We start from the raw sequence: 22,414 nt of genomic DNA on the forward strand, positions 1-22,414 counted from the left end.
TAGTCTGAAGATGCTGTTATATGTAGTGCTGCTGAGCATAAACCAGACAGGGCAGGCACTTCTTTGCCTGCAATGCAGCACCTTCCCCTTACACACCAGTTCCTTTCCACATGCACGTTCTTTTCTTCCCTCACATATAGCACAGGAGGCCAGTGCATTCTTTAGCACAGGGCCGGTTAAAAGACACTGATGCAATTCCAGCTAAGCTGGATGTTCAGTCCGTTCTGCGACAGAACCAAGTTCCTTTCATCTAGCAGTGCCCCAAGGGGAGGTACAACTAGAACTGCTATTCTCAGGTTCCTGATGGATCCAAAAATCCCCTTGTTCTTTGTATGTTCAAGTCACCTGTGGGACAGTACCTATATTCCACAGTCTTCTGGCAAGAAGGATCAGTGCATTGTTTTTCCTCAGAATGCCTTCCACGACCTACAGATTATCCATACTGCTCTCATTTTGGCACAGAGGACATCAAGAGCCTGGATACCTCACCAGACTCATTCCAGTATCTGCTGATGCAACACTGGACAGAGAAGCAGCAGTGGCTTGGTAGCCCTCTCCTGCTACAGATTTCTCCCCTCTTCACTAAAGACAGCTCTGAGCATCTTGTGTCAAAAACAGTTTTCCTGAGGCACCCCTTAGTTGAAGCAGTCTCTTTGAGGAAAGCACAACAGCATGTTCTCTAGATGATGGAAACATTTGTATGATTCATGCACCTTGATCAAATACATTTTCCTTAAGCAGATGCCCTGTCATGTCTCTCTCCACTCACACTGGCACGCACAAGGAGTTAAGTCCAAGAGCACAGCTTTGTTTTATATTCAGTGTGTCCCTAAACCGTGAGTATTACACATGACAGAGCTGCACAGCTTTCTAACACGTCTCATTTTCACCAGTCTTAAGAGTTGCAACTGCACCTGCCAAAAAGACTACACCACCAACAGATCAACAACCATCTTGTCAACACACCACCCTTCCCAGATATGCTGTCTGTGCACTCCCTGCCCCTTCATCAAGACAACCCAGGGTGCTAGTTAACCAGTATTTGATAACACGATTAACTTTGGCTGCAGTAAGCCTGGGTGTGCTCAGGGGAACAGTTGCGTTCACTTCCCTAGCAGGGGCAATAACCTGTGGGAGAGAGCGAGCAAGCAAGCGTGCAGGAAGCCTCCTCCTTTAACCAGCACAGCTGCTGACAAAGGAGGCTGGATCTCTTGCCTTCTCTGAAGTTAATCCCAGCAGTTTAAAGCAGACTTGTGAAAAAACCACGAATCTGAAGTTACTCTAAAATGCTACTCCAAGGACACATTAGTTCCACTAGAGTCAAAGTATAAGCCAGATGCAGTAGGCTGAGTTCTAGTTGAAGAGATTACAAAGAAAGTAAGAGCTAATAATTCTTAATTTGGCATAACATGACATTCCCAACAGCTTCTGTCTCTCCTCCCTGTAATTGCATCTTGGCAGTGTACCTATTTTAATAAAAAATAATCATTGCACAAAAGACATTTTTCTGTTGGGGGAAAAAAAAGCAAAGCAGCTTTCTTTATAATACTGTCATTCTGAAAACTGAAGACACTTTCACCGAACGGAAAAATATGCTGATCAAAACAGGAAGGGGACAAAACCTCATTCATGCCTTATTTGTTTAAGAATTACTAAAAAGAAACAGTTCTGCAGCAGGCTAAGCAACAGTAATTTAGACAATAATAAATTGAGCATTGTAAGAATAACTATTCCATTGAATAAAAGAACTCTGGCAAGAAACTTTTCACATGGCACTCAACAGACATTCAAATAAATGAATGAAGTATGCAAGTTAAATTACTTCAAAAATACAGACTTTCCAGCGGTTTACCATAATGACAACACTGTACAGAAAGACACAATAGCTCTTTGTAGCCTAAAAATTGTCAGTTTTATTTTACAAACATGACTTCTAAAAGCACCTACTCATAACAATTGAGTTTTGAGGAAAAAACAACCTGTCATTTGATAAACAGATGAAATTAACTGTCATTAAAACCACTTAAGCACTCCTCCTTCTTGTTATCCTTCTCATCTCGGCAGTAACTGATGGAAGCTCAGTCATTGATGGCAGGATCTAGAAAAGAAACAATTTTGCACACAGTTATCATTTGTATTTGTGGTTCTAGTTATTGCATTTCACCACCCTGCACTTAATTGGCTTCCTTCTGCCACTGGCATGAGCACAACAGACCATCTACTTCATACAAATCACTGCTTGCCGCTATAGTTACAGCTCGTACCATGGAAATACTGTGGTGGTTGCACTCTATCATAGCACACACAAAGGTCCTGTTGCCCACCAGCTACGAATAGCAGTTCAGTGTGTTAGCCATTAGGAATCATTAATTAATAGACATTAATTGGTATCAATGCAGTTCATGACTTGTGGGACATGGTTGAACTTCAGGAAACATGGCAGATTTATCTGTAACTTCTGAAAAATGCAGCACTTGTCCACAGAAACATACTCCCCACATAAGCGAGGACCAGACACAACAGTTAGAACAGAATTAACAAAGGGAAAGCTACAACTGTGTGTTTTCCCCAAAAACATTACCCAAGGTTTCATTTGGCTAAGCAAGCAGCTCCTCTTGAGGAAAAGAGGCCATGGATTGGGCAAAGAAAGACCTGAGCCTTGCATAACTAGACTTACTCCTATGCATCCCCAGAAGGTTCTGTGCGTGGCAGCCCCACTTCCAACATACAAAGTAATTAAATGTACTCCACGTTAAAGCCTCTGTGGCACATCTCCACCTTGGCAGATTTCTGGCTGGCTTTAATCCTTCCCATCTTCCACGTGCCAGGTTGCTCACACCAACTGGCCCTCAGTGACAGATGAGTATTTATTGCCATACAACACCTTGATGCAAATGGGTTTTGCCCTTTTTCAATTTTTTTTCTAGACTACACTGCTGTTTAATCACAGCACCAAAGGCACAGACACACATTCTTCTACTGTACTGCAGATGTACATCTACTGATGTGACAACAGGAAGCAAGGATCCTCATCCCTACAGGAACATAGTTGTCTCCTTGGTTAGCAACCTGCATGCTTTTTCATGATGAGGACAGAGCATATGGTCCTTCAAAGGCACATCAAAGTAAGTATGACAGGTCAGTGCAATCATCATACCAAGCGAATCCAAATGATGCCATAGCTAAAATGAAATCTGTGCAAATGATAAAGATTCAAATGACCCCCAAAAAAAAAGTTAAAAAAAAAAAATCCCTATCCTTTATTCCTCTTTGAATTATTTATGATTTCTGCAACTCAGCTGTTGCAAAGCAACCCAAGGACATGACCTCATTTTGGGAATGACACTTCATATTAAAAGGTAAGTTAACAAGACAAAAAAAGGCTGCTGTGGACCCTCCTTAAAGTCCACAACAAAGCAGAAAACATCTTTTCCAAGTATTTACAAAGGAAAGTTATCAATAATCAAGTCAGTTCATGCTTCTCAACTTGCTTCCATAATTCCAGACGCAGATTTCACCACCTGTGCATTAACTCAGCCTAGCCTTTTTAACCACTGCAGTTAGGCAAGACTCAAAAGCATCTTGGATCCTCCTCATTTTTTTAGGGTTATCTTCCTCTAACAGTTCACCATAAACCATATGCTACCATACTAGACTATGTGATACTATTGGCACTCAAGTTAGCAAAAGCTTTCAGAACACAGTATTTAAATAATTTCAAGAACATGTGAATATTCTGCATACACAGAATTGCTTTTGACAAAAGCAATTATTTGCTCATCAATTGAAACAAAAGGAAGCAACTTCTTCAGCATGTGTAGTGTAGTTTAGGGCACAAAGAATTGGTTTCAGCTAACCATGACATTTTAATTAGCAAATTCTACATAGCACTGTATGCCCACTTATGGACTGCTCTGATGAAGGCTCCATCCATTTGTTTGGATTTCAAACAAACAAATATAGGGGGGAGGAGGCTTAGCCAGTAAGCATGATTTCTGTCACCTACATTTCCATGTTTTCTCCCCTCCCACATACCTTTTCATCAACTAAAACAATTTCATAGTTCATTTGTAAAGCAGAGTACATAGAGGCAGGGGGAAAAAAACAGAGATCAATCATTAGTTGTGGTTGCCACCTTATTCACAGTGGAATGCAACAATTAAACGGATATAGACATCTAACTTGTTACACCACACCATTAACATTGCACCTTCCTGCTACAAGAACACACTGAGACACTATCATGTCAGGCCCGAAATGGGCCAAAATCTGCAAGTCCCAAAGTGTCAAGGGACATATGATCCCTAAACATTAGGCACACATGATTTACCAGCAGCCTCTTCACCATCACAAATGATATTATCCTGTTCTTACCCATGACCTTCATTTCAGTGTTCTCTGCTTTTACTTTTACCTAATTGAATAGCAATCTTAAATGTCACAACAACTTTTAACTGATTAATGATTTGGGATTGTTTGTTTGGGGGTTTTGTTTCTCCTTCCTAGTGATCTGAAAGTGGACCAGCAATTGCAGTAGTTTTAACGCTGAAAGGAGATGTGTGAACCGTAAGTTTCCAAAGTACCATCACCAGTAATCTCTGGGGTCACGCACAAAGCTTGTGAGCCATTTGTCAGCTTCCTGCAGCCAAGAATGTGCCAAGCATGAAGTTCAGGTCTGAACCAGAATATCAGGCAGTGAGCATTTAATAAGCAAACTTGTCTTTGAGCAAGGCAGCAAAGCAAGAGATGCTACCTGTCTTGCAAGTGTAACAAGCCAATGGCTTGTAAGCAGAACCCACTTCAGTTTAGCTGTCAGCAGTACCTCCAGCAGCGTCTCCTTTCGTTCAGTTTGGTACCACTGAGCTCATGTGCTATTCAGGAAAAGGAGATGTAGCTTAAACAAACATTTAACTGCCCTTCAGTCTGCATCAGAACTGGCACCCACCCCTGAACAGCCTCCCCCTTCCTCACTACTGTGGGAAAGCTACCAAAAGAGGACCTTCCCTTCCCATCTCCTGCTGTTGGCCAAAGAAAGAAAAAGGTACGGAAACAAAGAGACCAGGCAAAGAGTTGGGATGTGCAAAATACCACCGAGCAGTTAAATGTGACCTGTTGAACCTTCATTTCCAGGAGAACAAATTCTCTACTCTATATTTGAGGTTAAATGCTCCCCAGTATCTCGTGAATTCCAGATGCTGTACACAAACCCTCTCAAAACTACGTGTCTTTACAGCTGTAAACCACCCAACTGTACATCACATCTTTCTGAAAAATTAACAAATGGAAAACAAGAACACCTCTCGCATTCCAGGCTCGCCATTGAACTCTCAGTACCACAGCTTCTCAAGTGCCTTGTGAAATCCTTTCTAGCTGTGTGAAAAGAATGACATTGCGGCGGGGGGGGGGAGGGGAAATCACCTGTGTGCTGATAGGAAAACATCCTTCTGAAGATTTTCACAAGCTAGTTGGAAGCAATTGCAGTCAGTCCTCAGAAAATAAGGAAAGTCGCCGTCCTGCCCAAACACGCTCACCGAACGCTTCCAGCTATGACATTATTTCATAACTGACACATTGTACACAAACACGTCAAGAAAGTATCATTTTGTGTTGTGTCTGAACTACAGCTATTCACACCCAGTGCTTTTGCAGAGCCTTCCCAGTGTTGCACAATGCTCTGGAATACAAATGACAAATTGATCCTTTCAGATTATAGGGTTTGGGGTTTGTTTTTTTAGCGTTCAATATTTTTAATGTTAAAAAAATTGTACCTCAACATGGTCTTTAATCTAATCCTTAGCCTGAACAATTGAAGTACATCCGTATTAATCTATTAGATGCTTTTCCACACCACACCTATGGCACTGCATAAATTACTGTAATTTAAATGAATTACTGCTTGAGAATTCTCATTTGGTAAGAAACATGCAGGGTTACAAGGCACAGGCAAGAAAAATGTGCACTATGGTAACTAAGTTTTGAAACACAGCATATCTGCGTTCTCATAAACCAGCTCTTCTCAACTGTTAAAGGACAAGAATATTAGACTGATCACACAGAATGCACATCAATATGTCCTAGAAGTCAATAATATGAAATTAAATCTACAGTTTATTTAGATACATTTCCCTGCCTATATATGCGGAATCCATTTTTAAAATGCCATTAGGCTGCCTGAAGAATATTATTGTAAAAGACATTAACACCAATAGTAATTCTATTGCTACCCTGCATAACTTGCATTCTTCTCTTTATACATCTGATCTGCTGAAAAGCACTGAAGAAACAACTTGGGGGGAAAAAGAAAAGAAAGAGAGAAAAGAAAAAACAAATCCTTTTGTTACATTATTCCACACATTACTACTGTTTAAGGCTGACTTGTTTAAGACTGCACATTTCAACTACCTAACAGTAAAGAATGAAAAGCTTCTTGCTACAAGCTGAAAAGAAAGTCTTTACCATGCTCCTTGAAGAGCTCATTTTCACATTACTCAGGCTTCATTATGCTGAATCAATATTCGTTTAGTCACTGGGGTTATTGACATATTTTAAAATAAAAGTATACCCTTCAGCTACTGCACTCATTACGGGTAATTTGTCTTGTCAGGGAGCAGGGAATATTATCCCAGTCTTTCAGGGGCTGACAGCCCATGGAAATACCTCCCCTTGGTTACAACTGTAAATAATTTTAAGGTAAAATATTGAAAAATCAATGACTGTTTCCTGCAATCTGTCACAAACAAATCAATCATAATCTGCACAGCCAGAGAGTCTGATTTGAAGGAGATGAGAGCAGATGCAATTCTTGGCTGGAATCTCTCATTTCAAAATCACTTCACATAATGGTGTCATCATTTAAACACTTAGCAGTCACTGCAACTGCCACTCATAACATCTAGTTGGACAAAACCGCAAGGAAGAGGAGGAGAAATGCCATTGCTCTTATGTAAACAAGCATTTATTTCAAGGGTTTCAACATTAGCAAACCTCACAGGTACAACAGCTAGGCCTGTCTCTCCACCAGAGTCCACAATGCTTTGCTTTTCTCAGTGGAAGATGATCTATAAACAAGCTTCTCAATACGCAAAGCATTTTAGAACAGAAGTAGGCTTCACAAAAGCTGAGCGATAATATCTGGTACTATCTGTAAAAGTTCTTTCAAATTTCAATCACTCCAAATGGCTCATAACAGAATTACACATCAAATTCTCAAGAGATCAAGGAAGGAGAATTGTCCGAGGTACCTTTGTTTTGTTAAGGGCAATAAGGACTTCAACGCTTCTTTGTCTTTTACATATTAAACTTCACATCTAATGTTCATTAAGCACACACCAACTCAACTTTGGTGTAGGGAACCACTGCAGAGTCATAACCTACATAAATTAATTGCTAATATATTTTCAAATTGCACTCAGAGAGATTAACTGTTGTATATGGAATTACATTTGTATAAAGGATCAATTTATACATAAAGAATTAACTACTGTGCAGTCAAAATGCTATAAACTGATCTTCATAAATGTGAATAATTTGTGTAAAACTAATCTCTTTTATAGAGTAATGCTAATGTTTGGACTGAAATTATTTCCTCATTTGTCCTCCCACCTCACCCCAGCCTACATTTTCACCCTGACACTACAGCATTCAGAGAGACTTCTGTGCCGAGCAGGCACAACCAAAAAGCAGCAGACAGGATGAAATTGTTGTGTAACTGCACTCCTGGGCCTAAGCCTGCATTCCCTGCAAAAACAGAATTCAAACACGCTCATGGAGTGTTTCACTCGGGAGTCTATAATTTGAGCTCTTAATCTTTAATGTGCAGAGCCTGTTATCACATATTCATTTTAATCACATTAACCTTACCAACTCATATTTCTGAATATTTATCTCACAACTGTGAGACTAAGGAAGGGGGGGGGAAAGGAAAAGCAATCAAAAAGATGAAATTTTCTCTTTTCTTAAAAACAAAAAATAAAAATCGTAATGCTGCTTTTAAAAGTGAAAGAATAGGGCATACTGTACATCTAAGCAAACCTCTCCAAGGTTTGCTTTCCTTTAAAGCAGGCTTTAAGTCTCTTTATCTTCTACACAGAAAGCACACATCTCTAACTCTCTATTGATACGCATCACAACCGCTATTGTTTGTAGCGGCTGGACACGTTCTCTTCCTAAGCAAAAAAACCCAGAAACTAAAGTCTTAGTTAAAAAAAAAAGGGCCAGAAAAAAACCAACCCCAAACCCAAGACAGTTACTGCCTTAGAGGCTAACTAAATGCAGGAAAACTGCAAATGCCAGCTGTGAAGTGAACCAGCTTATCCTGGGAAAAGGCCACTCTATTATGGGAAGAAGCAGGAAGAGGCTGAGGGTGAGCAATCACTAAAAACAAGAGTACCTCCTAGAAACAAGCTGCTGTACCTCATTTTTTCCTGGATGAGATCTATAATGAAGCTATCATATGGAAAGAGGCTAAGGCTCTTCAGCTGGTTTTAGTCCCATCATTGGCCAGCTGACACTGGCAGAGGGAAGACTCTGCTTACTGCATTAGCCATTCTGGGAGGAAGAAGCCTTGTGCCATGCTGAACATGTCGGCAGCTCTCCTCAGCGCCACTCCCCTGAGCCAGGTTGTTATTTCTCGTGACAATCACCTCATTAGGTGGGTCAAGAGGCACAGAAGATAGAAGAGATCCATTCTTCCTACATGCCAGTTCTCCCATTTGTAAAAATGAAGGCAATGACTCTTCCCCTCCATTGTAAGGCACTTAATAAATGTTAATAATAATTAAGTCAGTCACATCTCCCAGACAACACTGTCAGATCTTTTCTTGCAATATTTGAGAACTATTGGGCTCAGGAGGGAGCTCTCAGAGAAAGAGACTCGCAAATTCCATCCTAGGATGCAAGAGGTCACAGAGGGCTGCACCACAGCAGACATTTCACAACTGCTCCCTGACAGGAGAAGCCCCAAGAAGAAAAGACAGCACACTGCAGCACTACAGATTCTTACACAGAGTCTGCAGTCAGCTCTACATGTGCTATTTTCTGTAGGACAAAGCATTAAGATGCTGTAACAGCTAAGAGGACTGTAAAGTCTTTCTGGTCAAGGGGTTGTAACTAGCTGCAATTTCTTGAATGAAAATGTATTTTTCTTCATTCCATCTTTCTCAAGAAACAGAAGAACTACACGTTATGGGAAGAGCTGTAAAAAGAAAAGAGTTCACAAAAGCTAACAAGATTTCCTCTAGCACTCACCTTCACAATTTACTGCTCTCATGCATCATGTTCATTTAAGCCACAAGTATATGTTCATTTATTTAATGCAGCTCCACGTGATCACCAAACCAGAAAGCAGTGCAATATTACATCATAAAATATTACTGATATTACACTACTATTACTACTTTATCTCATGTGCTGTTTTACTAACCTATGTGTTTATAAAGCCTTCACATTTGGGGTGTTATGGAAAGAAGAATCCTGCTCCTGCCTTTCAGTTGTGTTCTTCTTTTCTTCAGCATTGTTTACACCAGTCTCACCAAGCTCATCTGGAGAGGACAAAAACAGAAAGAAGAAAAAGAACATATTTGTGACAGTATTTGTCTTCTGCACCACATGAACTTTTCTACAGAAACAGGAACTAAAGCTGATGTGTCTGGAAATGTTAATTGCTGCATTATGTTAGAACCTAGTGCCGTAAAGTGAAGTGCCACTACTGTAGGGCCTCACTCAATGCATCAGAACACGCACAAAGCAAACTACTTACCATTACCTCTGAATACAACTTAACATGGTTAAAAAGAGCTGCAAGCCCAGATGCATCCCGGTTTGGATGAGGACTGTTGCTGTACTCAGGCAGCTACAGGGTAGGATGGACTGCTGGATTCATTTCCACCATGGTGGATCTCACTGCTTCTGCTCTTGGGTGCATTCTATGAAGGCCAAAAAAAAACAGGACATGTGGAGATGAGGAACATGAAACAAAAAGATAGTATGTGTCTCTAATTGAGACAGGTTTCCCTTGTGATCAAGGGCTACAGACTGAGCAACGCAAGGGTCTCCCCACCCCCCACTCATGTTTGTTAATCCCACAGATGCTGTGTTAGCACCACATCCCACTGGATGTGTTTAGTTCTGCGGTTTTTCACCACAAACAGGTGCCTATAGAAATCAAAGACCTGTGGAATATGCAAATTTAATGGCATTTAGCTAATGAATCAGTAATAGCATTAATAACTTGCTTCTGCTCAAAAGCACAACAGTCTAAGAAATTATAGGAGTATGGTCCCCAATTTAAATCTGAACACTTCTGAGAAAAGCAGAAGGTACCAGTTAGGAAAACACAGGCACGGCAGTTACATTAAAAAATAAATCTAGGTCATAGGATAGTCCAGAAGCTGAAATAGCCCAGGATTCCAGACTCCTAGGCCCTTCCCTACCACCAAGTCTTCACCTTCTCAACCAGTATAAAAATTCCTCAGTCATTTTGCAGCCTCATCTAGACAACTGAGAGACTTCAGTTTAACTCTTACTTTGGAACAGAGTAGCACAGTATCTACCCACAGAGAATATCTGCTGAATTTGAACTGAAGCAGAAATTAAATACTGAAATAGACTTAAGAAAAAGCAAAGAGGGGAAAAACAAACACACAAACAAAGCCCCAACGAAAACAAACACACACACACAACAAACTGAACAAACTTAAAAATCACTTTTGAAACCCAGGCTCTACAGAGCTGTCCTCTTCCCAGGAGACATTCATGGAACCTAATGCCTACAGAAGCTGGGAAAGGTTAAGGCTCTTCCTAGACAACAGCCAGGAAGTTAGCACCAAGTATTTCTTGCACCATCAACATCATAAAGAAGTTGAAGGCACCTTTCTGTAATGACGGAGTATTCTTAATAAAAGCTTCAAGCAGGTTTTATAGCTGCATATTATCCAATGAAACCAGTAATAAGCAGCACTGTAGCATTATTTACTGCAACTCCAATACTCCAAGAGTCACAACCTGAGTTTTATTTATCACACAGACTAAAATGTTAGTTCTTGGCTTTACAGTAGCAGCCAAGCCTGTAGCTACTTTATCCCAGCACACTGCCATCTGGATATTGATACTTTGCTATGGGATATGAAAGAAGAGCATAGTTACCTAATACAGCTTAATTGAAAACAGAGAACCTCCACACTATACCATGCATTATTCTCTACAAAATTAAATCTGAAGGGCATGAAAAGTTCTGTAGATGTCAGCAGAGAATTTTTCAGAAGTAAAAGCTGGGTTCTTGATCTGCAAATGCTGTGGAAAAGATGTGCTTATGAAAAGAAAATGCAAGCTTTTGCTCTGCTAGTGAAAAACTAAAAGAGAGCTCAGGATGATGCATTTCCTTCAGGAAGAACAAGAGAGTGATTAGTCACAAGTTTATTAGCCTAGTAAACTCTCTGCTATGATGATCCACATTCACTTTGAAAGATCCAACTGGCACTTTCTTTTTTTTTTTTCTCACCTCAGCCATTTTTATTTTTTTATTTCCTAAGAACAATTCTGTCTCTACTGCTACATTAACTTTAATCTGCAGAAAATAGCTTCAAGAATCACTTGCATCCGCATTATCCACATTAAAGAAGAGAAAAATCAGAAATTATGAACTATTGGAGAGAATTCTTTGGGTATAAGGCTAGAAAGGCTGCCTGGCTTTATGCCCCTCCTCAGAGAGGCAAAGTTGAGCTCTTGCAAATACTGGTCCTAAGGACTGCAAATCTATGTATGTAAAGTAGACAAAACACAAACCCTTTTGAACATAACACTGCTATTAAAGTCGCCCACCTCCAACACCCACAGTCAAAGCCAGATTTCAGCTACAGGAGCTTCCGCCACACTGCAGCACCTGTGGTCAAAAGGGAATCTGCCGTTGTATGGAAAGCTACAGGCACATTCATGTCCCATAAAACAGCACAGAGAGCCACAGTCATCCTTCTTTCACAATAAGGAACCAACTACCAGTAGATGTGGCTTGCTTTAAGTGAAAAACTTGTTTAGACGTGAAAGAAAGCAGCTTTTCATTTTTTCCACTAAAGTTAACCATTAGGAGAGCCTATTTTCTGCATACACTCATGGAACTGTAAGTAAAATAAACCCTAAAGACATTCTTAACTTAGTCCATATTATGGCAACAAATTCAAGCAAATCGTGCCATTGAAGTTAATTACAGGAAACTGAAATGCAGTTTCAGGTTCTCCCACGATACTGTCAAGATCTTTGGAGTTATATGTTCAATACAATAACTATGTGCTTAAAAGGCTGCCAGCTGCACTTGTGTGTATGGTTTTATTCCACAGACTAACCAGGTTTGGTGATGCAATTCACAAAAGGTCTGAGACTGATCATCAGGTTTCTTTAAGCAGAGAAAGAGTGATTTTTACATAGAAAGGCTTGCCGAGGTGAAAAAAAAGTTTAGCAAAGCTACCTGATAGCCAACTGCTGGGCACAGAAAAAGGAGGGTTATTGCAGCTGTTCACGAGTTTACACCTCAGGCTCGGACCACAAACACAGAGAGTGCTAACAAGTGGAGTCTCGGGCAAAGCGCAGACAGAAGAAACAACAGAGAAGTTAAGGGAGTCTTGATGAGCTCTTACCAAGATCATTTCCCTGGGCTAAGAGGCACCAAACGCCGCCACTTCCAGAGCAAGTACTGACCCTGTCACTCCCAGGACTTCATCCTGGGGAAGCCAGCAATAACAGCACTGCAGGAAAGCACCTCCAAATTTTACCGCCGATGCTTTGGCCAGTATTTCAGATACATTGTTTTACCTCTTGCTCAGCTAATAATGTATTGATTTAACACAGAAAAACACAAGCCCTTCCCTCCTCTTGGCACACTAATTAGTTTGACTTCCACGGTAATGAAAGGTGAGAAAAGTAAACTTTTTCTTGTCATTGCTTAATTAAAAAGCTAAATATCCACATCTATTTATGTTGCTGTTATTAGTACAAGTAATGAATATTTTGAAATGCACTGTATAAAACATCTCTCCACAGGTGTTTCCAGCAGCAATTTCCACCACCTGAGTCTTAGTATTTTGTTTAAACAGAACAGCTTCAAACAGAACAGAGTATCTGGGAGAGGAGTATTATTACTATTGTCATTATGTGAGGGGTTTAAAAGAGGATTGCCTTTCACATCACATTCAGATCTCTTGGTAATACAGTCACACACTGAAGTGGAGAAACAGATTACTCAGTAAGTACCTAAGGTCAGGTACTCTGATAAAGAAATATCAAAAAGGTTTTGAGAAAACAGCCTCCTTCTCGTCTACCCCTGTGAAAAGAACAAACCAGTCTCCTAATGCATCTCCCTTCATAATTCATGCCGAAAGATGACATTTTCTCAGGATCTTAATTAAGATAATGATGAACACCTGTGTCGGCATTCCTTGGCAAGACAGCCCTTATCCATCATAATCTTTTAAGTACCCTCAAAAAAAAACCCCCAACAAAACCGTCTGACGGAACCAATCTGTTGCCTCTCCTTGCACTAAGTTTTACATCTCAGACACACACAAGAACGATTAGATAGTTAAAGACTGCAATAAAAGCAGGATCCTTACGTTTTAAAGTTTCCACAGAAAGTAGCTATTAAAGTAATTAAGGTGTATCACATCCAAGATACTAAAGTTTAACACCATCCACTACAAGCCACCTGCAACCAAACCACTTACAGTTAATGCCTACTAAGGGCTGTGCTTTTAAAACACAGTTTGCTGTTATTTTCAAGATCACTCTGCCTCTTTTTCCCCTCACGGAAAGAAAGTATTCATAGCTGATCTCTATTATATGTCCATGCACTGATTTATTAAGCTATTTTATGATGTATTACACATGTTTGCACATTCTGAAAGAAATGATGCAAATGAAAACAGTGCAGAAAAATAAATACACAGGTTCAAATGCTGCTATATTTTGAGTCACCACATTTCATGCAGTCACCTCAAACCCAAGTTCTCCTTCTGTCAAAAACCCTATTGGACTCCAACTACTAAAGTAAGCAAAGACCATTTTACACAGTCTACTGAAGGCTATAAAAATGGTGAGTTTAATTATTTAGTGACACAACCTGAATTTAAATTCACCAACCTTAATTTAACTAAAGTGAAGAGCACACAGACAGCCTGTAAAGGAAGAAATAATGGTAAATGTTTCTTCTATTACATCAAGTGCTTATCTTCCAAGAAATTAGAACAAAAATATATAAAGTACAGAATTTTACTATCACTTGTCCTTTTATCATTTCACTAGCAACTGCAAAACAGGCAAATAACTGATACCAAGAACTTATCCATGCCTCCAAATGCACATACCTTCAGTAAAAACGAAAGGAAACAGCAAATATATTCTCAAGCCCCACATTTGTCAATAGAACTGATAGAACTACATAAACAACAGTCTTGAAACAAACTTCTTATTTCTCTTTAATCAAAGAGCTGAAAAGTCCTGCAAAGCAGATTAGTGTTAGGCTTTCACATTGTAATATGCTTCTACCAGACCAAGAAGTTGCTGTGACTAGTCATTCAGTGAGCTATCAATGTGCAAATAAAGCAGAAAATAGAGACATCCATAAGAAATGGTTCTCAAATGTGATATAAGTGAAGGTGACAACCACAGCAATAGAACTATAAAGTAAATGCTTCAATATCTTGAAGAATTATCTCTCATTCTTTTAAAACTGCATAGGCTGTAACAGTGGCATAACGTACTGAGAATGTTGGCACTTACAGTCCTGATGGCATAGGTGTCCTATCACTACCATATATTAATCAGCTCTGGTATTCTGTTGCAATGCATGAAAGTATGCATGAACTCACCACAGTTTCCAAGACATATGCCTACAGAAGCAAGATTAATAGAACATCAGAAATAAAAAGGGTAATTTTACATGATATTAACCTTACCTTCTCCTCAAAAAAAGTCAGATGCTATGGGGAGATGGTTCAAACTTCAGCTTCTGCCTACAAAGAAATGGGCAAGAAGAAGAAGTTACTTATTCTGCTCACATATAAAATTAATATTAAATGTATAAAACTTTACCAGATGATATCTCACTCCTCGAACAAGGGGTATTGTCAGAGGATTACGACAGAAGCGGTTTTGAGAGGCAAAAGAAACGCAGTGCATGAGAGCGATAGCTGAAATTAACCCAGGGACAAACAGCAGTGACAGCGTGCTGCTGAAAACTGATGAAAGTGCACACCTGTGTGGATTGAGCATGTAAGAGTGCTACGAGCCCACATCGGGCACAGGGGGGGTGCACCCACGCCTATTTCAAAAAGACGGATCGCCAGACAGTACCACCTGGGAAGGTAAAATAAAATAAACCAAAAAACATTCTTTAAAAATAAAGGGGGGGAAAAAAGGGACAAAAAAGGGGGGAGGGTAATGGGGGCTGGAGGTGAAAGGAGGGAGACGCCAGACACAGCGCTGCTCCACAACGGCACCGAGGAGGGTGCCGAGACCCACCTCGCCTCGCTTGTCTTCCATACGCCGTTCCTGGAGTCTTCACCTTACTGTGGGACCCCGCAGCGGCCTCCGGCCCGGCGCGGAAAGACCCGAAACGGCGCTGCGCAGGGCCCAGGCAGCCGCACTCCCACGGCCGGCGCACTGCAGCGACGATGCCCGCCCGATAGGGGGCGCCCCGGCGCGCAGGGCAACCCAGCCACTAGCCCTGCTGCTCGGCGAAAGATATCGCCGCCCCACTCCCTCGCCCCGCCCCGCCTCACCTTGCCGGCCGGGGCGGCCCACGCCAGCCCACAGCTGCCACAAGCCGGGCTGAGCCGAGTCGAGTTGAACCTGGCCGGGACGCAGCGGCCACCTCGGCCCGCAGCGCCTCCATGCGCCGCCCCACCAGCGCCGCCTCCGGCCTCCCCAGCATCCGCTCCGCCGGCCCAGCGCCCCTCCACACCCCCACCCCCTCACTGAGGGACAGCTCCTCTAGCCAATAGCATAAGGGGAGGCCCCATCGCCGGTGGAATAACAGCCAACCACTCGCCGGGAGAGGCGGAGGCGGTCCTGGCGGGAACGCGGCCTGCTGGGTAATGTAGTGTACGCCGCGCCAGCCCCGCCGCCCTGGGGTCTCGGTCCGACTGTGACCCCGCCCCAAGACACCGGAGAAAGTGCTTTCTGCCTGCCCCATTCCATCTCACCGAGGCGATGTAGCCCGCAGGCCCGCATCTGGGCTGGTCGCGAAGACTCAGCTTCTGTCTCGCCTTTCGGCTGGAGGGCTGTGAACGCTGCCGCCGGGACTGAGCCCCGGAGGGAGGGAAGAAGGGAGTGAGCGGGGCGGCGTCGGTGTCGCCTCTTCGGCGACCGGGGGAGCTCCTGCCTCCGACTGCCCGTTTTAAAACGCACATGCCCCTCCTCGCGTCCGGCCCGCTGGGGACAGCGGCGAGAAGAATTAGGACTTAGAGATCCAAAAATTATAAGATTAAACCAGTAAATAAGATAAATCTAATTAAACCGTCCCACCCCCGGTAAAAGCACGGTGGATTCGGGATGTCCGGGGGCGCGGAGCCGCGGCGGGGAACAGCGTCCGCGCCCGCGAGAGCAGCGCCTTTACTCAGCCGCTGGGAGCGGGGGGGGGGGAATGGGGGGAAGGCGAGAAGTGAATAAATCGGGATATGTTCCTGTTGGGAAATATATCTGGTGGAATCAAAGGAGATTACATCTCATGATCGGCGGGGATTTATCCCGGTTCATATGGTTTTAATCTGCTTTCGCTTCGACCCTTTTACGAGCCGGGGAGGGGGAAAGGATACCTGGTGCACTCTTCAAATCCGCGGGCAAACCCTTGCACCGAACGATTGCTGCAGACCCATCTCCGCCCCCGCTGCCATCCCCCTCCTCCGGATTCCCCTTCTCCCAGGACCGGCGCTGGGAAAGACTCAACCCTACCCGCCGTGCTCACGGCGCCCCGAGCCCTCTGCGAAACCAAGTTCCACTTCTCGCCAAGACGCGGTGCCGCGCTTCGGCGACCCCCTCGCCGCAGCTCCGCTTGCACAGCTGCCGCAACAGGTCCGACAGCGGGCCGGCACCGCCGCAACCCCCGCCCCGAAAGCGCTAGCGGCCGCGCATCCCTGCGCTGTCCGCCCGGTCTGGGCTGCGGCGCGGTACTTCCCCGCCGAAAATCGGCTTTTTTGTTTAGAAAACTAACACCACCACACCCCACCCGTATATTCCACCTCTAGTGATTTAGAGGAGGGAGGGGCAGGGGGCAGAGAGCAAGAGGAGGGGTGGCCGCGCACGGGGGGAGCCGGGTGGCTAATAAATCTTATTAAATCTATTTTTTTATATATACTGATTGGCTTGCATTCCGGCGCTGCGCGGCTCCGCACGGTATTTAGCACATGCAGAAAGTTGGAGCTGATCTTAAATGGCTCGGAGGTGACTGCAATCCAGGAGCCGGCGCACTTGAGCCTCTGAGCGCTGGGGAGGGCCGAGGGAAGCAGGGAGCCCTCCCGCTGGTTGGGCCCGGCCGCTGCAGCCCAGCGGGGTCCTGCCAGTCCTTCCACTGACAACACCCCACGAAGGAGGAGCCTCGCCGGGCCGCGCAGAAGGCGTCAGGAGCTGCAATTTCCAACTTAGCATCTTGGCAGGACCCTTCGGAAAGCGAGAGCGAGGAGGAAGGGGGGGAAAATAGCCCCCCCAGTTCAAGGGGGAGAGAAAGAGAACGAACAAGGGAAGGGAAAGAAAAAAAAAAGAGAGAGGGGGAAGCGGGAGGGGTGAGAAAAAGGAGGAAGCGGTGCCAGGCTGCAGGCGAGCGCGGAGCAGCAGCCCCGGCGCAGAGCAAGGTGCCGCCGCTGCCCAGCTGGCGAGGGCGGAGAGGCGCCCGCGAAGCCCCGGCCGCAGCGGCCCCAGCCCGGCAGCGCGGCGGCTCCCTCCCGGCGCCTTGGGCTCCCGGGTATATGTGTGCGCCTGGCCATGTCGTATCCTCAGGGTTACTTGTACCAGCCGTCAGCGTCCTTGGCTCTCTACTCCTGCCCGGCGTACAGCACCAGCGTTATCTCCGGACCCAGGACCGATGAACTTGGGCGATCTTCTTCGGGCTCCGCTTTTTCCCCTTATGCCGGATCTACCGCGTTTACTGCCCCTTCCCCGGGTTACAACTCCCACCTCCAGTACGGCACCGACCCGGCCGCCGCCGCCGCCGCCGCCTTCACTTCCTACGTGGTAAGAGCAGCTCCGCGCAGTCGGCACCGCGTCGGGCACGGCAGCATCCCGCGGGAGCCTGCCACCCCTCCCGGGCCTCCTTTTTGTTCGAATTTTCTTTCTGAAATACCGGGGACAAAAGGAAACCCGGCTTTCCACCTCGCCGCCCAACTTTCCCGCATCGCCGCCCCGCGCTGCCGCACACTGTTGCTGGCGGCAGCAGCGGGCAGGGCCGGGCGCGGGGGGAGCCGCGGAAGGGCCCGGGCGAGACGGGGATAGGGGACCGAAATCATTCCCTCAACCAAAAAAAAAGAAAAAAAAATAATAATAAAAAAAAAAAATGCGCACACACACACACACATATATATGGCAGCAATCGTAATTCCACAATAATTATCTAGTTATAATTGAAAAGGGAATGAACCTCAGAGCGACCAGAGAAATCCGGGCGATAAACCCGGGCAACTTTTCCCTGCGCGGCGATAATTAGACTGCTTAAATATTGCCGAGCTCTAATCCCATGGCCGCGAGCTGCTCCGCGGGTGCAGCGCGGGAAGGGAAAGGCCAGGGCACTGCGCGGCCGTGCGCGTCCGCGGGTCCGGCCTGGGGTCGGGGCATCCCGCCACAGCGCTGCGGCCGCCTCCAGTGGCCCCTCAATGTCTCTCAAAATCCGGAGAGTTTTGCCCATCTTTTTCTCTCAGTTTAGGGTCTAGGAAGAGTTTCACAGGTTTTTCTTCGGTTTGGTTATTTTTTTCCCCCTGTCCTTTTCTTTCTTCTCTTTTTTCTTGTTTCTCTTGTATTTTCTTTTCCTCCTATTCTCTCCCATTTATTTTTTGTCTCCTCCCGCCCCTACCCTGATAGAGAACCGGCTCAGCCCGGCAGCCTGGGCCCGGCAGGTTGCCCACTGCGATCGCAGCGCGGGGCGGAAGGGTCCCCTCGCTGTTGTCCATCCCCGCGCCGTGTTGCCCACTTGCTTTTCTGCGCCTGCATGTGGGGAAGAGGCGTAGCATTGCTGCAAACAGCCGGTGGCCTTCTGGGACCGAAGCCTCGCGGCCTTGGCGAGCCCTCAGGCCCTTGCACCCGTTCTCCCGGGAAGGAGCCGGGGGGGAAACCGGGCAGGGCCCGGCGTCCGGGGAGAGGCGGCGGGCCGCTGGCAGGGGCTGCTGGCAGGGGCCGCAGGCAGGCCCCAGCGCTGCCCTTGCCGTGTCATTGCCGCCCCGCGGCCGCCTGACCTCGCCCCTCCGGGCCGCTCTCCCCTCTCTCCCCAGGGCTCGCCCTACGACCACACGCCGGGCATGGCCGGTTCCCTGGGGTACCACCCGTACGCGGCGCCGCTTGGCTCGTACCCCTATGGGGACCCTGCGTACCGCAAGAACGCGACGCGGGACGCTACGGCCACCCTCAAGGCCTGGCTCAACGAGCACCGAAAAAACCCCTACCCCACCAAGGGCGAGAAGATCATGCTGGCCATCATCACCAAAATGACCCTCACCCAGGTCTCCACCTGGTTTGCCAACGCGCGGCGGCGGCTCAAAAAGGAGAACAAAATGACTTGGACCCCGCGGAACCGCAGCGAGGACGAGGAAGAAGAGGAAAACATCGACCTGGAGAAAAACGACGAAGACGAGCCCCAGAAATTGGAAGAGAAGGGAGACCCTGGGACGCCGGACACAGGTAGAGCAGCGGGTTCGGTCGGACGACCGCGCCCGCGTCTTCGGGTCTGCACCGGGCCTGGCCCAGTGCGGAGCGGAGGGGAGACGGCGGGACAGCCTGGCCCCCCAGGCGGGCAGTCGAGGCGGGAGGAGCCGGAGGGCAGCGCTGAGGGCATGGCGGCGGTGGGTCCGGCGACGGCGGGTCCGAACGAGAACCAGGGATGGCGCGGTGGGTGGGCGGGTTTGGGGATGTCCTCGAGCTGCCCCCCACCCCTCTCCTTATCCCCCCACAGGAGCGGCGGATCCTAAGGCAGTACCGGGCTGCGAGCGTCTCCAGGAGTCCCCCGGCCCCCAGGAGGCCGAGGGCAGCCTCAGCGACTCGGATTGCAAAGAGCCGGCAGAAGAGCGGCTCGACGGGCCGCCCGCCCCCCCCAAGGCGCCCGGCTCTTCCCCGCTGGGGCCGTGTCCGGCGGGTCGCGGGCTGCCGCCGGCGGGCGGCGAAGAACCCCCACCATACCGCCCCCCTTCTGCCGCCGGGCCGCCGCACGCCACCGACCTGCACCCGCTGCTGCCCGCCGCCACCGGCGCCTCCGTCATCCACTCGCCGCAGCAGGCGGCCCTCGCCAAGCCCAAGCTCTGGTCGCTGGCCGAGATCGCCACCTCGGCGGACAAGGCAAAGGAGGCTGGGGGCGAGGCGGCGCCCCCGGGTCCCGCCGTGATAGGTGGCGGCGGCCCGTCGCGTTCGCCGCCGCGGCCGCGCTCGCCACCGGCGCAGTGCCCCTTCCCCAACGGGGCGGTCCTGCCGCGGCCGCTCTACTACACGGCGCCGTTCTACCCCGGCTACACGAACTACGGTTCCTTCGGGGCCCTGCACGGGCACCCCGCCGGTGGCCCCGGTGCCACCGCGCCCGGCGCCCACTTCAATGGATTAAACCAGACTGTCCTCAGCAGAGCCGAGACCCTGGCTAAAGACACTAAAATGATCAGGAGCCAGTCCCAAGTAGACCTTTGCAAAGACTCACCTTACGAACTGAAGAAAGGTATGTCCAACATTTAATATCGGCTTCTCCTCCCTATCCCCTCCTGGGACTGTGAGTTTTGTTCTTTTATATTTTTTTTTTTAATTTATTGAGAGAAATAATAAATTGCTTTGGCAGTTATTTTTCCACTACCAAAAGAAAAACAAAAAGAGAAAAAGACCAGCTCCCCTCCCTCCCAGCAGCCCCTTCAAAAGTTTATAGTATATTGGAAATGGCTGGATGGAAACTGCCCAGCAATGTCTTAACCAAGTGAACAGCAAGTGAGTGACACGCTCTTCCTCACACACACAAAGAAGAAAGATTTGTATGAAATCTTATTCTGTATATTTAATGTAGCTTTTTTTTTTGTATTTAAATTGATAATACAGTATCTTTGAAGTAAATTATGAAATCAAGACACCTGTACAGGCATTAATGTTGTTTTCGTAATATAAATATATACATTTCTGTGTCTTTTTCCGAATTGTTTAATAGTTTTAAAATATATATATACAAGTTTAATTTAATTTTTTATGGCTATTGTTTTATTGGTTTTGGTTTTTTTTTTCCTTGGGTGTGAGCTAAACTATAATGCAAAAAAAAAAGGGGGGGGGGGGAAATAAATAGGTTATACTTATTAGATACAAAAACCTGCAGCCGCCTTTGTAAAATGCAAATATTTAATTAAAAGAAATTTTTAACAGACCTTAAACACTCATTTTTTTTTGCAACAAGCAGATCTGTGCGTAGCTGTGGAAAACCCACACCTATTAAACGAATGTCGGGGCTCGGTTTAGGACCCTGCAGTAACACCTGAAGCCTTTTTTCAAAGTGACTGGCGGTTTCGAGAAGGTCGAGTTCTGGCGGCGAGAGCCGCCTGCGGGGCCGGGGCGAGGCGAGAGATACGCGGCAGCGGCACCGGGCCATGGCCGGGCGCGGGAAGGACGGTGCTTCCGGAAGGAAAGGCTTAAATCAGGCCACGCACAAAAGCACTTGTTAGAAACACCAAATCGAAGCGCAGTCCCATCTTTTAACCTAATTACTTCCAATCAGTGTCGCGTCTTACGCAAAGCAATCAGCTGGTGAACTTCGCTAATGAGTTCGATTTTCTGCCAGGTTTAGCCCGCGTCGCTGCCGCAAAGGTGCTGCAGCGGTGTCCGGGAACAAGAACTAACGGGCAAGAAGGCTCTCGGTGCGGCAGGGGACGCCTCTGTCCCGGCCCTTTGCCCCACTCCCCACACGCGGCGTTCTGCACGGTTGCCCTCGGCCCATGGGCCGGCCGCGGGCGCGGTGTTTCCCGACGCCGGCAGGTAGGTGTCACACTCGGCCCGGGTTTGGCTCCAGCCGCCTGCTCGCCGGTGCGAGAGCCCCGCGGAGTTGCCGCGTCCCGCGCAGCGCCCGCCAGTCCACGGCGACTGTCAGTCTGCGGTGGCTGTCGGGGCTGGAAACGGGACACCGGGGTGCTCCCGGCCACCGGACGTTCCCTATCTTCGGGGGCAGAGCACGCCTAAAGCTATCTCGGTCCGTTTCTGCCGCTCCGCTGCCCGAGCCTGA

The 22,414-nt window shown here is 46.7% G+C and overlaps 1 protein-coding gene across 1 annotated transcript; it reads left to right on the top strand.

Moving 5' to 3' along the window:
• Nucleotides 1-17,413: 17,413 nt before the first annotated feature.
• On the top strand, nt 17,414-21,355 carry IRX5 (iroquois homeobox 5). The gene is made up of 3 exons (XM_054170014.1): nt 17,414-18,210; nt 19,458-19,863; nt 20,135-21,355. Exons 1-3 carry the CDS (start codon nt 17,962-17,964, stop codon nt 20,896-20,898), a joined length of 1,419 nt encoding a protein of 472 aa, XP_054025989.1. The 5' UTR covers nt 17,414-17,961; the 3' UTR covers nt 20,899-21,355.
• Nucleotides 21,356-22,414: the final 1,059 nt, after the last annotated feature.

Source organism: Dryobates pubescens, chromosome 19 (assembly GCF_014839835.1).
Source record: "Dryobates pubescens isolate bDryPub1 chromosome 19, bDryPub1.pri, whole genome shotgun sequence".
NCBI classification, from domain to species: Eukaryota; Metazoa; Chordata; class Aves; order Piciformes; family Picidae; genus Dryobates; species Dryobates pubescens.